Below are 18,790 nucleotides of genomic sequence, written 5' to 3'. Positions count from 1 at the left end.
CACCGTGATTTATAAAAGAGATACTACAGTAGGTACTACAAATTCTCTCTGATTTGCTTTTCAGCTGAAATAGCAAAAGATAGCTCTCATGAAATTTTCATATGTTTTTCTTCAGTCAAGATGCCTAGATAAACACGTTTAAGGTGAAACATTCTCTCTCCTTTTTTCTCTGGATACAGATTAAATATACAGAGCAGCACACTTAACTGATAGCTTTCTGTGCAGAAGGAATGCATGTAAAATCCTTTAATGTTATAGTTTGCAACATCTCACTGTATTTTCAGGCAAACTAATCACATGCACTAAGCTGTAATTCTTGGGTTAGTTAAAGGATTATACATATTGTATTAAAAGCATCCACAAATGTAAGTACCGGAGTTGTGCTTACCTGTGCTGTCATCATAAACCACTGTGACAGTTTTCCACTTGAAGAATTGTACAAGGTCAAGGATGGCACGACTGAGTGAAGAAAAATCTGGATAAAGGCTGACATAAAATGAGTCTTTGTTGTCTGAAACCTGATGCTTCCAGCGGGTCTGTATGTGTGGAACCCCCAGTGCATTGCAGATGGATTGCACTGCGTTTGCTGAAGAGCTATGGGAAGGGCCAAAGATAGCTGCTACTCCCAATGAGAGCTGGTCACAAGCTGAAAAAAAGAGAAATACAATTCATATTACACAATGAATAAGGGCTAATGTTTAAACTCTTTTCAGGGGGAAGGGAGCGAGGGAGGAAAGAAAGAAGGAAGGAAGGAAGGAAGGAAGGAAGGAAGGCAGGCAGGCAGGCAGGCAGGCAGGCAGGCAGGCAGGCAGGCAGGCAGGCAGGCAGGCAGGCAGGCAAGCTTGCTATATTTACTTATCATCTAATTCATGATCAGAGAGCCAAGGTTAAGACATCAAATTAGAAATTCTGCCTTATGCATAAATCCAGCTTGGGCCATTCAATCTCTCCCAGTCCTAGGGAAGAGGCAATAGCAAATCACTTCTGAAATTTTTTTACCAAGAACCCTGTAGAGATTTGCCCAGGCAGTTACTAGGAGTCACAACTGACTAGAAGGCACTGAAAGAAAAATATAGTGTCCAGCCACATAGGTTCATACAGAGCTATTAATGATTATGATTCCATGCCACTGAGTCATTGTCAACCCATTGAGACTAGATAGATAGATTCCCTAGATAGACAGATAACAATCCAACCCTAGCATCATTCTTCAGTTCTTCCAATGAGGCACTTATTGTATTATAATGCTCCATTTTGCTCTTGGTTATCTGCAAAAATCTAGACAACCACTTGGTTTAGGATTCCAGAATTACACATTCAAACCTCCAAGGTAAAGGTAAAGGTTCCCCTCACACATATGTGCTCATCTGGGATGGTGTGTTGATTGGACCAGGTGATGGACATGTGGGTGCAGGGGAAGAAACTGATTAGCGGTGCTTATCTCCGTTTCAAAGCTGAAGAGCCAGTGCTTTTCAAAGATGTCTTTGGACACATCTCCGTGGTCATGTGGCTGGCATGGCGAAATACTGAAGGCACATGGAACTCAGTTACCTTTCCATCAAGATGGTTGCTATTTTTCTACTTTCATTTTTACATGCTTTTGAACTGCTACATTGGCAGAAGCTAGGACAGGTAATGGGAGCTCACTCTTTTATGTGGCACTAGGAATTTGAACCACCGAACTGCTGACCTTTCTGATCAACAAGCTCAGCATCTTAGCAACTCACTGCATCCTTTGAAATCTCGAAAAGGGGTAGCCATATTGTGAATCTTTTTTTTTTTTTTTTGCTATTGTCTGTTATCTGTATTTTTGCAGGTAATGATAGATTTGATAGCCAGGGGCTTGTAGGCTGCAATGTTGCACCATTTATGAGAAACAGAGACTTCCGTCAGCATGGCTGGAAGGGCACTTTTTCAACAGATTCCCCTCTCTGGCCATAGTGTAATTCTACACTATATCTATGGAAATATTCCTTGAAGCTGGTATAATTCTTTGAATACCTTGAAATCTGAAGTAGGGGAAATAAGAATTTTTAAAATTAAAGTTTTTCCATTTCCCTGAAGGAGCTAAAATACTTCCATTCACAAAGAAGAATGATATGTTAAAAAATCCTGATTATTCTGTTTTGAATTTTTTTTTAACATTGCACTTTTATTGCTTTTAAAATAATGACTGAGAATTTTTTTTTAACAATGCATGGATTTTTATATTTTGCTTTTTTCCTTCGATTTTGTGTTGGTTGAACAATCGTATCGAACAAGTATAGTTCCATGTCAAGCGGAAATGTCAAACAGCCTAACACAGGACTCCAAAGGTTGGATTTTGCTATTCAATAAATTTATAAACTATTTGGATGATGTTAGAATGCAGGAAATGTCACATATTAAATGCTGCATCAGTAAAATGATTTTTTTTTCCATTCATATAACTGTACGGCTTTGAAAAGTTTCAGTTACACAAAAGGGATTTTTCCAGATGATCTCAAGAGACAGGCTAATTAACATGACTGCACATTTTTTTCTGAATCAGAAAAGTTCAATTTTTCTCATCCCCTTCTACAACTGAACTTTGGCAGGCCATCTATAGATTGTTATAAAGAATGAATGAATAATGTTTGTTTAGCATTTTGTACCACCAATGTGTGGTTGAAATTCTAACACACCTTCTGGCACTTCACTGAGATATATTTTGATCACACTGGCCTGGTGTGAACTCTCATTAAACAGATTTCTGGATTTGCTGACTTTGCTTGCCTCTTTATTCTATTAAACGTTTAGACTGCCTAGACAACTGTCAACCAAACTCCAAGACTTTCTAAAGCATACCTTTTTTAGATGCTTCAAAACTATCGTAGAGATTAATTTTCTGTGTGTCATATGTTAGTGTGGTATTTGGCAGCAGGGTTCTGTTTCGGTTGATTGTGTTCACAGCAAATCGGAAGGCCAATTCTTCTGCTCCCATTGCTCCAGTTGGACCAGATTCCACACATTCAAAAATACCCCCTATAAAAATGGAGAGAGAGAGAAAGAGACATCAAGATTTTTTTTTTACTTAGAAGTACATCTAAGGCAATGCAAAAATAAACCAATGGATCAAACCAATGGAAGGAAACAAATCAAGGGGAGTTTTGTTACCTAGAGCTAATTACCTAGATTAGCAACCTAGAACTACGGAAAAAATTCCTACCACTGGGAACTGTTAACCAGTGGAATGGCTTCCCTTCAGAAGTTCTGGGTGCTCTTAAGAAGAGTCTAGACAACCATTGTCTGGGATAGTATAGGGCAGTGATGGCTAACCTTTTCTGGACCAAGTGCCCAAAGCACACATGTGCATGCACAAATGCGTGTGTGCCCGAATCCCCAAAATGTGCGCTCAGCCCCCATGCATGCATGTGTGGCCACCCTGCACATGCCCCACCCCTGTGCATGCATGGAAGAGACTTAAAGACCAGCTAGCAGGCGGGAAGCATGCATGCATGCTCAGCAGAGTTGAACTGGGGCAACAGCTCGCGTGTCATAGGTCCGCCATCATGGGTATAGGGTCCCCTGCTTGAACAAGGGGTTGGACTAAAGGACCTCCAAGGTCCCTTCCAATTCTGTTATTCTGTTAAGAGTACTGGAGATTGACCCTTCCTTTCATCCATCATATAATTTCTACACAGGGCAGGAGTCAGTTCATGACTTCCATATCTGTCAACTGCAAGTACTGCAAAAAAAATGCATGCAAGCATATACAGTATACGGAAAAGATCAGTGAATATTTTCAATGTGGCCAGAATGTCACTATGGTTAATTGTACATTCCTTGCTCCCTCGTTATCAGATTAAAGATTACTCATTTGATATCTGCATTATCTTTTCGAAGATAAGAAAATTTGTACAAGATCAGAACAATCCTCTTAGAAATCCTTCCATCCTTAGAAAAGCTAGGCAGATATCTGTGAAAAGTCAATAAACAACTAATGAGTACAAGACTTTTCTCCTGCCCATATCATCCAGCAATTAGTATTCAGAGATAGATGATTACATTATCTTCTCTAACTCTTTTTTGAACTGCTCCATCCTTATAACTTGTACCATCAGATTTCAAGGTTTAAAGATGTACTTCCTTTTATCCATGCCGAATACGGTATCTCACTGTTCCACTTCATTAGATAACTTCTGAAGAACAACAAGAAAACTTCACAGGCTTTTTAAAAACAGGATTGCATGTTGTCTTCAGAACCTTCTTATTTACATCAAAGCTGCAAATGTGAAGCAATTTGGAATAATACAACCACATAATATCAAGATGTAGAAGCAAAGATGAATGTTTCATAAGTTCCTCTGATAACTTCTATGTCATCAAAGCTGCAAATAGCATTGTAAGCTGATAAAAATAAAAGTTTAACCACTTAAGATGGAATTGATTTAGATCTCACTGTGTTTCAAGAATTAGGACAAGATACTAAATATCCAGATAGAAAAACCTCAAAATAATCATTATTCTGTTCTGAGAATGATAATTACAACTTATGCTACAGACACAACCAATTACATTCTCCACAAAGAAAAACCAATTGTGCAACAACAACAAAAGACAGCTGAATAGCAGAAGAATATGATGCCATCATAAGATACAGCCTAATCAGGGGTGAATAATTCAAGAAAGGATTCTGAAAACGTCTAATAGTCCATACAAACTTTGCTTAATTCAGGAGATCAAGAGCTAGAGCACATTTCTAACAGAAGGAACCAAGTCTCTTTTTAAAAAAAAATCAGATGAAGACTGTAGGCTGCTGGTGATATTTTTGAATATCTCTCAACCAGGTGGAATCTTGCTTTTTAAAATGCTTTCTAATTGTCAGAAGAATATTTTAGAAAGGGAATTCACACTGTAGTCCCTTGTCTACAATCTAAAAGAGTACAAATCAGATAAACAGATACTTCTTGATCCTACTGATGGTATTTTGAATTGGAAAACAAACAGTAACTACAAATCTACCTACCACAACCTACTGCCAACACCCAAACAAAACAGAAATTGACAGAGATGGCTGAAAGGACCTGAGTAAAATATCATTTGGGTTCTTGATGGGATTTTGCTGAAATGGCTGAAAGATTCTTTTAATAATTTTTGAGAAATTGCACCTTTTAAAACATGGCAGAAGGCCATTTCATGTCAACTGCAGCATAATGAGTTTAATTTAATGAGCTGAATTACAATTTCATAAATGACAGTAATTCACTGATTTCAAAATAGCTCTGAACCTGGGTAGGGAATAACATCTAGTAGTTGATTGCTAGTCCTCAAGCTTGAAAAACATATTAATCTAATCATATCACTTATCATAAAAATGAGGCACAGTCAGAATTAAACATCCTGTCTAACTTTAGCAACGCCTTCCACAATGTTGCTAGAGTGAAAGTTGAGATGGTGTATGCATGTATGTATGTATGTATGTATGTATGTATGTATACAAAACAAAAACAAAAAAGATTTAAAAACCAATAAGAAAAAGTATTCTAACAGCCCCCGTTTCTTTCTCTTTCTCACTATTTTTCCCCAGATGTTAATTGCTATTTAAATATTTTTGCACTGCATTTTGGACATCTGCAAGTATTGCTCATTTCTATTTGGGTCATTTGGTTTATTATTTTTAAATAGTTTATCTTTTTCTTCAAAGACAGCAGTCATATTTCTAGAGACAGAAGATTTATTCCTAACTGGAGGGTGAAATTTCACCCTCTTCTTGATGGATCCTTGTCTGTAGTGGCAGCTGTTGTTAGCAGAAAAGATTTCAAGTAGAGCTGACCAGTCATGTTTTTTATACCTTATAATGTCTATGCTTTGCATTATAGGATATTAAAAAATATATCCCATTGCGGCAGCTATTGTCCGCTGTTTTTGTTGTTACTGTGACTTTAATTGTCACTTTCAACAGAACTAATTAAACTATGCAAATCACTTTGCAATCAGAGGAGGCTGAAGAAACAGGTATTCATTACAAGAGGGTGCCAAGGAATCATTCAATGCATGTAAGAGTTTGTGTATTGTATTAGAGACACATCATTTGATTCGGAAGAAAACATTAGTAAACCAATTCATAGAGTCTCCACATAAACAGTGTTCAGTCACAGAGATCCAATGAAATACAAGCAAGATTTCTGACAAGAGGTGAAGAACTAATATGATCACATTTTACTGTTAGAGTATTTTATATAGTATATAATATAGTATTTGAATATTTTATTTGAGATTTTCAGCTTTATTAAGGTTCAGACACCATGGCTCCTTTTGTTATCTTTAAGATTTGTTGGCCTTCTTACATTTCATTTTTCACAGACATTGAAAGTAGTTTACCTAAGGAAGTGACACAAGGGATAAATTCCAAGGCTAACTACTTCTTAGACAAATATATTTTCATAAAAGTTACAGCCCTGGCAAGGAAAGGAAGGAAGTTCCTTATATGGGATGACATCAGGAGGGACATAGGCAAAGGTGATATTCAGCAGGTTCTAACCAGTTCTGGAGAACCGGTAGTGGAAATTTTGAGTAGTTCGGAGAACCAGTAAATACCACCTCTGATTGGTCCCACCTCCAATTATTCTCTGCCTCCGGAGTCGCAGATGATTGGGAGGGAATGGGGATTTTGCAGTATCCTTCTCCTGGTGTGGGGTGGGAATGGAGATTTTACAGTATCCTTCCCCTGCTACGCCCACCAAGCCACACCCACCAAGCCAGCCATACCCACCAAGCCACACCCACAGAACCAGTAGTAAAAAAATTTGAATCTCACCACTGGACATAAGTGACTGGTGAAGTAAGAGGTCCCCATCTGTGGATTAGCACTGGGTCGCATAAACAAGTGAAGCCCCCTCCGCACGATGCTGACAGCACCCCCTTTGGTCCATGGAAAAGCCTCGCTCCATGCAATTGGTCTCAGTTGCCCAAAATGTTGGGGACCACTGGGTTAAGTGATTGGTATTATGTAAGAGAGGCTGATTGCAATGTATTTAATATGAGCTGGATGGAGGAAGGGATCATTGCAGCTGCCCACCTAACACTTTGTTAATCTCTCCTAGATGAAGAATAAAGAATTTAATTTCATGCCAGTGCTTGGTGCATGTCATCCCAGCTCAGAACAAACTTGGTAAGGAATAAAATATTCCAACACTACATTTTTTCCCTCCCCTGGCATATGGTGGTACCTTATCAGTGAAATGAGTGCACAGTATGAAAATGTGAGTTGACAAAGGCACAAACATCATTTGTGTTTCTTAGAAAGTACTGAAAACCTAAATAAGCATTCTCCATAAGTATCTCAGATTTGGATAGGTCGATTTTCCCTCTGTTGATCTATTGTAAGTTATCAACTGATCCAAAGAAAGTTTCATGGAAAAATATTTTATGTTTCGGGAAAGAAGAGACTGATATACAGGTAGTCCTCAACTTAAAATCATTTTTAAGAGATTGTTCAAAGTTGCAATGGCACTGAAAAAAGTGACGCATGATTGTTTTTCACATTACAACTGTTGCAGCATCTCCGTGGTCACATGACCAAAATTCAGATGCTTAGCAACTGACTCTTCTTTAAGATATTAGTGTTTCCCAGGGTCATGTGATCACCTTTTGCAACCTTCTGTCAAGCAAAGTCAATGGGGAAGCCATTTACACTTTACAACCATGTTACTAACTTAACCACTGTAGTGATTCACTTAACAATTGTGAAAAGAAAGGTAATAAAATGAAGTAAAACTCACTTAACAGCTGTCTTGCTTAGCAACAGAAATTTGGGACTCAATTGTGATCATGAAATGAGGTTTACCTTTTATTTGGTTATGACCATCCTTTACCCTGGAGATCTGAACAGTAAATAATTTGATTTTATAAAATACTAGCTGGATACCCGTGCTCTGCTACAAAACTATGGACTTGATAAATTGACACTTACAGCTTGAAAATTAATGAGTAGTTACAATCGGCCTCTCCTCTCCCCTTCCCTCTCTCAGGCTTGCCCCACAGAAGCCTCTCCTCTCCCCTTCTCTCCCTCAGGCTTGCCCCACAGAAGCCTCTCCTCTCCTATTTCCCCTTCTCTCCCTTAGGCTGGACTCATTTATCCTCTCCTATCCCCTTCTCTCCCTCAGGCTTGCCCAACAGAGGCCTCTCCTATCTTATCTCCTTCTCTCCCTCAGTCTCGCTTCTTAGCATCAGAGCATTTTTCATGTGGGGAGTGGGAGTAGAATGTCTAAACTCCCAGCCAGCAGGCCAGATTTGTCACACACTGCCCACACTCACGTGGCAGTTGGAATAGAATTCTTTTCAGGCAGGGAGGGGGAATAGAACATTTAACTCCTTAGAATCAAAGTGTGTTAATAATAATATAAGAAATACATTAGTATTTGATCTGATCTGATGGTCATTTCTAAAAATCCTTTCTTAGCAAGCACCTATAAGCCAGGAAGAACATACATGCCAAATTTCAAGTTTGTAGGCTTTACAGTTCTGGAGATTTCATGATGATGCGTGAGTGGTATTTCACTTATAGATAGATAGATAGGTAAAAGTGGGGGGGGGGGACTTCCAGCTACCTGAAAATTAAAACTCATCCCTCTTGCATATATCTTAGATCTGATAGATAGTGACTTTCATAAGCTTTGAAAAAAAATGTGCTGGAGATTTTGTTAGGTGAATGTTATACTAAATGTGTATACCAAAGCAATCTGTCCCTCTGGTGAACCTATTTTTAGCGAGCCATCATTTCACTCTTTAAAAAAGGAAAGAAAAAGAAGAAGCAAAATTACTAACACAATTTTCCTGTATATTTGTCTACAAGATTGAAGCCTGGGGTTGGAAGGCAAAACTGCATTCTTCCACTGAGCAAGTGCAAATATATTGCAACCATAATTTCAAATGAAATATAACTTTCACCATATTAAAAATCCCCAAGCAATATAAAGCGGCCTCAGGGCAAACTGGAATTAGGCCATAAACATTTCTGAACATTACTCATAATCTAAACAAGACTAATATCTATGGGTTGAAGAATACAAAAGGGTGGAGGAATTTTACTGCTTGATGGATTATTGAGGGAAAGAGACATAGGAAATAGTAGTGCAGATATTCAGCACTGCTAACTTTTATAATTCAACTTTTTCTTCACCCAGGAGGTTAATGGTCCATGACTACCAGGAGTAGGAAAAGAGGAATCATCACTGGGGTTACTTATATTATTCAAAATAAGTTATCCTCTTAGTTCCTTTTTAGTGGTTTTTTTTTTTTGTTTGTTTACTGCTCAGTTTGATGGATTGTGAGTTAGAGAATAGAGCCACAGTTGTAGATATATTTATCTGCTGCTATTGGTTGAATGATCAGCTTTACTTTATGCTTTTATATATTTTACTTTGTTTTTATATTTGTCAGCCAAAGTTGATACTTAAGAAACTGGTATAAATGTGTGTGTCCACATCAAGTAGAGATTTCACCAAAATGACATCCCAACAGATATCATTTGTTAGCTTACTCGGGCAGACAAAGCAGGAAACCTGACCAAATGAGCTAATTCTACTTTATTGTAATGTTACATTAGTAGAATCTTGAATGTCTGAAAATACAAATCTCCCACCATCTCGATTAGTTAGAAAGGTTCCATTCTGAATTTCTGCCCCTGCTCCTTACACAGCTGCAGGCTCCCCACTCTATCTTCTGATCATTCCCTAAGCAGCATCTCTCCTCCTAGCCCATCACCCAAGGTCATTACCACATGCCATTGTATAATTTAAGACCATTCCTTACACAATTGCTACATTGTGAGAACACAAATACAAATGAGGTGAAGTTTGTGTTGTGATGTGATAGTTGCTTTGTCATTTCCTCCCCACTGTCCCTTATGAATGCCCATTAGGATAAACAACCAATGAGAGAGATTACTCAAGCGGTCATCATTTCAGTAAACTCATCCCTACATACACTTTTAAATTTTGCAAACTATAATACCTTAACAGCTCTTAGGTCTTCAGTTAGGACTTGAACTTTTAAGTTTTTATCAGTCCCAGACTGTGAATCAAATTGAAGATTAAATCTTAAATAATCAAGGTCCAGAGACTATATTGAGGCAACCAGACAATTTTATATATAGATAGATAGATATATCTGCCAGTTTATGGCTAGCATCAGAAAGAGAAACATCAGTACACATGAAAATGACCATGAACATTTGATCCTGATTTGTTTGCTTTAATTATGGGAGAAAAGATGTTTACAAACAAGTTTCATTTTCATTCATAGTGCCCATTCAGTTTTATGCTGGGGAAGCATGTTTTATTTCAGTGATAATCATCCCATTTTTCTATCATTTTCTTTGTACCAAATTAATAAACAGGAAGTCCTCCGTTAACTTTTGTCATTAGGATAGGAATTTTCCTCAGTAAGCAATACAATACTAAAGTGCAATTCCACATGACCATTACATTTAGCTGCACTTCTGGCATATCTGGTTGCCATGATTAAGCAAATCATGCACTGTAGTTAAGCATAACATCATTTAGTTGCAATTTGCAGTCTTCTTCTGGTTTGACTTTGCTTGTTGGAAGCCAGCGGTGAAGATCGCAAATGGTGATAATGTGACACTGAAATATTGTAATGGTGAGCCAGTAACCAAGCACCTAGATCACAATTACATAATCACAGGATGCTCTGATTGCCATAACTATGAGATCCAGTCAGAAATACCACTTGTTCAGCACCACTGTAAATATCAACAATCGCAAATATAAGCAGACGTTAACCAAAGACCACTGTATTTTTCGGAGTATAAGACGCTCCTTTTTCCCTCAAAAAAGAGGCTGAAAATCTAGGTGCGCCTTATACACCGAATAAAGCATACTTTGCCTCCTGAAACCCCGCCCCCTTCACCAAAATGGCTGTATATAGCCTTTAGGAGCCTTGCAGAGTGTTCCTGGGGGCTGAGGAGGGCAGAAATGAGTGAAAAACGCCCCCCCCCCAGTCCCCAAAAGCACTCTATAAGCCTCTTAAAGGCTATGCATGCCCTATTTTTGACAAAAAGCAGGCCTGTTTTCGTGAAAATGGGCCATATTTTGTTCATTTGTGCCCCCCCCCGGAGCATTCTACAAGCCTCCTAAAGGCTATCCATATCCTTTTTTTGAAAAAAAAAAAACCTGGTCCATTTTCAGGAAAAACGGGCTGTTTTTGGGAGCTCTGCAGAGTGCAAAAAGTTTTTTTAAAAATTTGCCTCTGCAAAACCTTGGTGTGTTTTATACTCCCGTGCATCTTATACTTAAAATACGGTACCTATGACAATAGTAGCCGCATCCCCAACAACACCAAAATAATCAAACCTCATAACACATAATTTAAAATGAAACTATCTGTATAAACCAGTTTTCCCAGTCTTATCCCATTCCAGATATTATGAATCTCTATTCCCAGAATTCTCAGGATTGTTCCTATGGGCTTGAGAATTCTGGGACTTGGTTCGTGTATCAAGGGAATACACAAATTGATTGATCTAATTGTTTTACATGGAATTCAGATTTATATTTGAGATTTTGATTAAATATATTTCTATTAGAAACAAAGATTAGTAAAAATCTTTTCCCAACTGGAAAATTGGAGATTATTTTACTGACCAATTTATATTTTTTATAAAACACCAAAACTCAAAAGAGGTTAACAGTATTGGTCATAATCTCAACTGAAAATGACATTCTATGGCAACACCATATAGAATTATTAAGGCTGTACATGCTTCAGAAATTATTTGGAAGAAATACTTCAGACACTTCTGCTCCTCATTAAAGCAAACCCTTTTTTTTTACATTGTCACATGATCTGGAAAAAATGGGTGCTCTACAAATCATAGTAAAGATGTGATGCTTCAATGACATTGTTCTTACAGAATTTTAAAAATAGAATTCTGAAAACCATTGTGCATGCTTTATTGTATTTTATAAAGATTTATATAGCCAGCCATCTGATGCAACATAACTCGGGGGAGGAGGGGCTCACAGTTAAAAACAATAAAATCAGTAAAGTATGTTTTTAAAAAAACCAAAGAAACTCACAGCATCAACAACCACAAAACATCCCCACAGAACTGTATTGGGCTCTAGCTTTATATTACCCCTGTGTGTGTGTGGGAAAAGGCATGTTTTCAAAGCTTTTCAGAAGGATAGGAACTTGCTGGATTTCAGGGATAGTGTATTTGAAAGTGCAGGGGCCATTAACAAGAAGATACTGTCTATCTAAATGGCATCATTGAGAAAGGACCTAGAGCACTGATGGCTAACCTTTTCCGAACCAAGTGCCCAAAGCACATGTAAACCCCAAAAATGCAATGCACTCTGCCCCTATGTATACGTCCACACCCACCCCTTGCACATGCCACACAGCTCCCCCCCTGCTTGCACCCTGGACACATCTGCAGCCCCTGTGCATGCGTAACAGACCCAAAGACCAGCTGGCCGGGGGAACCGCAAGTGCATGCATGGCAGAGCTGAACTGGGGTGATGGCTCACATGCCATCACAGACCTAGAGTATGCTCACCTTATCAGATCTAGCATAATACACTCATGGAAAGGCAGTTCAAAAAAACCTGGCCCAGTGATCTTTAGAGCTTGAATGGTGATAACCCACCTTTGACTTGCACCTGGAAAACTACTAGAACCCACTATTATATATTATTATTTATTATTATTTATTAGCGCTTATAGACCGCCCCCTCTCCCGAAAGGGACTCGGGGCGGTGTACAGTCCGTATCAAAATACAACAAATTAAAACATAATAAATAGATACATAAATACATATATGAGAGGAGGATAAAAAATATGCCAAACTGTACAGCTAAATAAATAAATCAGAATATACAAAATTTAAAATCCCAATATCATATAAGATTAAATTTAAAAGAGACAATCCCTCTAAAAACCAGTAAAAAATGTGTATGCCAGGAGGTAGACGTTATAAATTATGCCAGACCAGTCAGTCGGAACAGGTGTGTCTTCAGTTTCTGTCGGAAGGAGCGGAGGTCAGTAGTGGTTCTAATGTCGGGGGGGAAGTCATTCCAGAGGGTTGGGCCCATCACAGAGAAGGCCCTACTCCTCGGTGTCGCCCGTTGGCATTGCCTAGTGGACGGCACCAGGAGAAGGCCCTCCCTGTGAGAGCGAATTGGCCGCAGGGATGTGTGTATATCAATATAACTTGGGAGAATTGTGGGTTATCCAAAACTGCACATGCTGTTGGATCAGCTGTAATTTCAGCCGATCAGCTGTAATTTCCACATGGTCTTTAAGGGGAGTCCAATGTAGAGAACTGTTGGTTACGGGAACTGACTTTAATGAATAATAGAAATATTATGCTCACTCTTCTGTTGAGATCCTCTTTCCAAATAATATTTAAAGTCTGAACAACTGTACTGTTAATCCACTGTGGGAGTGAGCAATGATTTGGGGAGGGACTCAGTATGACAGAACTTGCCTTGAGGTAAGCACTTGACTGCAGGGCAAGGACACATATGCTGGGAGAGAATTGTCAGTTTTACTTGATAGCAAATTTAATATGGATATTTTTAAAAGCAGATTCTGGTAAACCAGAAGTCTACTTCTGTTCGGGTTTTAAAAGCGTGAGCAAAATGATCAAGACATTTTATCAAAAAACTAAAAAATAAACAAAACATTGCAGCTACCTGCCTATGGCACTTCAAAGTTCTTCCTGCAGATGCTGGTTAGGCAGAGCCATTAATGCTTACACAGAAAACAGGGTTTTGATTACTCGTCCATTATGAACCCATTATGATCGGTTGGGGAGTCCTTAAACATCAGACTTCGCTGTCAGCACAGCATTTTACCCATCAGTAGTAAAAAGTGCATTTCAAAGCAGACTCTCTTGAACCACTTAACTTGGCAGGTTCCCCCTCCCTTTTATTTTTCCCCCCAAACCATAATGGTGTTTGATATGCTTGCAAAGGGTTAGCTGGCTACGTTTTCATGGATAGACTATTTCTCTAAGTACCCAATTCCCTGCCTACTAGAGGATTCTTTCGTGCTAATCAGGCTTTTTGTTATGCAGCCACAAAGTGGTATTTACATTCATGCAAATGGGAATAATATTAACCCACACTTAAAAGGCAAACAGGACACTCACAGCAAAAATCTGGATGCAGCAAGGTCTGCATAAAAGTGAACCTCTGAACGTGTGGCAGATAAATAACTTTCACCTGATACAATTAGGGGAATTTAGATACTACAGTTTTAGCAAGAAACCTTTTATAGACCAGGATGCAATACAACTAATTACTCATCCCTTTTGCAGATATCTAGTCAACTGATATTATTTAAATATATATACATTTACATCAGAGGTGGGTTCCGGATTCTTTTACTGCGGTTCGCTCAGGGACGGATTTCAGGCACTGCTGATAGAACCGGTTCAGGGGCGTGGGCAGCCGAGTTACTACCTATTCGTCCAAAACGGTCTGAACCAGTAGGAACCCGCCTCTGATATACATACAGATACTCCTTGACTTGCGACCTATATAAATGAGCCCCAAATTTCTGTTCCTAAGCAAAATAGTTATTAAGTGACTTTTGCTCCATTTAACACCCTTTCTTGTCAAAGTTGTTAAGTGAATCACTGCAGTCATTAAGTTAGTAGCATGGTTGTTAAGTGAATCTGGCTTCCCCATTGTGTGTCAGAAGGTTGCAAGAGGGGATCGCATCACAACAGGATGCTGCAAGCGTCATAAACATGAGTCAGTATCCGAATTTTGATCATGCGACTATGGTATGGAGATACTGCAATGGTTATAAGTATGAAAAAGGGTCGTAAGTCACTTTTTTCAGTGTTATTGTAACTTCTAATGGTCACTAATCGAACTGTTGTAAGTCAAGGACTACCTGTATTATATGGATCTGCTAAAACCAACATGTGCCTAAGAACGATCCTGCTAGATTACACCTATAGCATCTGTATTACGTTTTTCTCAAAAATCAATTGTTGACAAAAATGTATTAGATTACAATTCTCTACAGAGGTTAATTTTCAGCAATACAGTTTTTTAAAAGGTTCATTTAATCACATTTTTACTCTATTGAAATGTTTAAGTACCAGGATTCCAGAATAAATGTTCTAAACATGTAGGAGAGAAAGAGCTAGATATAGCCATGGAGCTTGAAGGCAGGGTCAAACACATCATCAGTTTGAAGTCATCACATTCCCACAAGAGACTTAAGCCCTGCTTCCATGGGTCAATTCCATTGACCCTCATCTAATGCTAATTTGGCTTAATGGTTAGTAGATCGGATTCATACGTATAGGTAGCATGAAATAAACTTTAGTGTTTTAAACTCTACTCCTGGTCCTTGTTTCCTATGCCTGATGCTAGCCATGTTAAGCAAGTTTTGTTCCTTTTGCATATTCATCAGACCCTTACATGTTAAGAATCAAGGTCTGGTAGAAACATCTACATCTATTTTTTTTAACTTGTATGGAACTAATATTTGCAGTGAAATCTGGGATTGCAAAGAGAATCCCATTCATGCTCAACAGATATAAATAGAATCACAGAATCATAGGGCTAGAAGGGACCTTGGAGATCACTTTTTTCACACTTTTGTGATGGGGTGGGAAAGGTTTGGAATATCGGAGTTTAAATGGACACAACTGGTATGCATGAAGCATCCCTTAATGCCAGAAGACTCTTAAGTGGGGATCACCTAATTCTAGTTAATGTGAGATTAAGGAAAGTAATTTGAACCCAATATTATAGAATGGGCTTGTCAATGAAAAGGAGATTGTTTCCTTTCCTTTATTCATTTAGTAATTAGGAAGTTATTCAAAGTAAAACTTCTTGTTTAAAAGGCCTTTTCATAACATCACCTGTACTATTTGATTTTTTATTTCCTATCTCAGATTTGTTTTTGCAGTTTGCATATCAATTTTCTTTGTTTCTGACTTTTAATTGTGTTATTGTTTTTTCTGTGATATCATAAAGTCCCAAAATAATGAATGAAGGATTGAACAAACAAGAACATGAATATGGCTATGAACATGAATACGAAGGCCAGGGTTGGTAGAGGTAAACTGATGTTCAGTATTCTAGCCAAAAGCTTATCTTCTGCTTATTTGGACAAATATGGGGGAAAGAGGGAAATCAGGGAAGAATGATGATTGGCAGGAACTGGAAGCATTACTATTTTCATTTTCTTCCCATCCCTTTCCCTTCCCCTGGTGTTATTGCCTACCTGCCTTAGTGGAAAAGCAGTTAACTATGAAGACTTACTGGTTCTCCCAGAATTTAATGGCTGATTGGATGGATAATTACAGAGTTACAGAAATAGGATGAATGGGATTTGATATGTAATAAAGACAAATACAATGTCACTTGCTCAGGAATCCAATGCATAAATATTGCAGCTGGTTAGTTAACTGTCATAGATGATTTAATCTGGATTCCTTCACAAAGCAGAATATCAGACTCAGTGGCTTAAAATGACCCCTTCTAAACCCATGGTTCTGTTATTTTATGAGCTTTGCCAAACCTTGCTCTCTCAAATGATTATTGGTGTCTGCATAGCATTAATCATGGCCTTTTTTCATGTTTTTTAAGAGCTGATTAAAAATTATACAATTATACGGCTTTGGTCAACTAGCCTAATAATTCAGGAGAGCTGAAGGATATTTTTTAATAAGGAAATATATTCATTTTGGAAGCTGGATATCAAAAATATTTCAGACTAATTTAACCATGTTAGTCTGTTCCTATTTCAAAATAGTTGATTTTTCCTGCTTAATATGAGGGGTGAATTAATATACTAAGTTAACCAATAAAGCTGATTGCTTGATTATTCTACATGTGAACCTCAGTTTCAAAAGCATAGTTTAATGTGATGGTTCAGCTATGACATACGTAAGAACCATAGTTAAAATAAGCTTGACTTCACACAATGAGTAAACATAGCCTCTGTCAATTCTAATGTAACATTTCCCCAGGGTTAAGGCCTACAGAGTAAATGACAGGATGTTTGCCAATTTGAAATGACCTCATGTCTTGCCTCATGTTTAAAAGATCATCAGAGTTGAACCCTAAGAACTTTAACCTTGACTTTAAAAGAACTTATTTCTAAATCAGTATGCTTAAATCTGGCATGTGAGTGTTTCTTGTTATAAATTATATCCCAAGGAAAGTATCACCATAGATGAGTATTTTCTCACTTCCTCTAAGTGAAGTTTTTCAATGTCGGAGGAATAGAATTCTTTTCTCTTTGTACAAAATTCTGCAAACTATATGAAACCAGAGCGGATTTATGATTTATATCTTTGTACTTCAAGACAGTCATTAGGGTCTACTCGTAAGCTTTTAGCAGGTAAGAGGTTCATGGGTTTTTCTTTAAAGCATTTCCATGTTCTAAAAAAACAAGACAAAGGGAAAGAAGACTGCCAGTAACAACAGATAGCATCATTTTAAATAAACAAAAAGTTAGTCAGGGATAGTAATGGTGTGTAATGTGAAAATGACCTTAGGTGATAGAAGGGACAGCCACAGACTGGACAATCAACATGCATAAGGTATCTCAGCCAACAGAAGGGACCCTGCCTAGTTTTCAGGAAAGTAAAAGTAAAGATTGGGGAAAGAATTTCAGACTTGCAAGATTCTGTTATAGCACTGCTATAGTAGAAGCTTACAATAAAGCTAGTGTTGGTATTATGGCTTGTGCTTTTTATGTAGACAACCTAATGGGGCAGATAAATCAGCCATCAACAGACACATAGAGAGACAATCAAAAAGCCCAAAAGGAAACAGATCCACCCTTGACATTAATCAAGCAGAGATTAACACCAAGATTAATACTAGACCAACAATCAAGCAGTATACAATACCCCAATTAAGGAACTACCAGTTCAGACAAACAAGCTAATAGTAAACAACACCCAAACAAACCAAGTACACTCCCAACAACACTAGCAAGTTACTAGCATATAAAAAGAGAGCAAATCCCACTTCCTTCTACCACTGATGATGTCATCCAGTTGGCTTCAAATATATTTGCAAGAAAACAATCAACCTTGATCGAGGACCCCACAGTATGTAGGGCGGGTAGAAGGGCAAAGTTGGGAGGGAAATAGACAAATGGCAGATTTGAAATGTCCCTGACAATGGTAAGTGTGGGTAGGCTGCAAAGTCCCCAAATATTGAATATGTGACCAACAAAGGTCATGACAACAGTTTTGGGAGACCAGGCATAAGTACTATTCATTCAGCACCACTGTAACTTCAAAAGATCTCTGAACAAATGGTTGTAACTGAAGGATCACCTACATTTCTCAGCACTGCTATATTATTTGATGCCTATTTTTCCCCTTTATTACCTATTGTTATATTGCCTTGATGTTATCCTGGTCTTCAACTCTTTTTTAAAGGTAAAGGTTCCTCTTGCACATATGTGCTAGTTGTTCCCAACTCTCCATGCTTTATTTCAAAGCCAAAGAGCCAACGCTGTCCAAAGACATCTCTGTGGTCATGTGGCCAGGATGACTAAATACCGAAGGTGCATGGAACGCTGTTACCTTCCCACCAAATGTGATCCCTATTTTTCTACTTGCATTTTTACAGGCTTTCAAACTGCTACGTTGGCAGAAGCTTGGACAAGTAATGGGAGCTCACTCCGTTACACGGCACTAAGGATTCAAACCACTGAACTGCTGACCTTTCTGATCGACAAGCTCAGAGCATTAGCCTCTGAGCCATCGCATCCTCTTTTTTAGCAACTTCTAAACTATGGAAAAATATTGTG

General features: G+C 38.2%; 1 protein-coding gene across 3 annotated transcripts in view; it reads right to left on the bottom strand.

Annotated features, from left to right (window-relative positions):
* GRIK2 (glutamate ionotropic receptor kainate type subunit 2) overlaps positions 1 to 18,790 on the bottom strand; it is a 548,779-nt gene that overhangs the window by 327,294 nt on the left and 202,695 nt on the right. For all 3 annotated transcript variants that reach the window (XM_081945732.1, XM_081945731.1, XM_081945733.1), the window contains 2 exons: positions 2,827 to 3,003; positions 389 to 646 (listed from right to left, as the gene is read on the bottom strand). In XM_081945732.1, the coding sequence (XP_081801858.1) occupies positions 389 to 646; positions 2,827 to 3,003 (435 nt within the window). The remainder of the gene's footprint in view (positions 1 to 388; positions 647 to 2,826; positions 3,004 to 18,790) is intronic.

Source organism: Natrix helvetica (assembly GCF_964273705.1).
Source record: "Natrix helvetica genome assembly, chromosome: 2".
Taxonomy (NCBI): domain Eukaryota; kingdom Metazoa; phylum Chordata; class Lepidosauria; order Squamata; family Natricidae; genus Natrix; species Natrix helvetica.
This window is presented reverse-complemented; position numbering and strand designations above follow the sequence as displayed.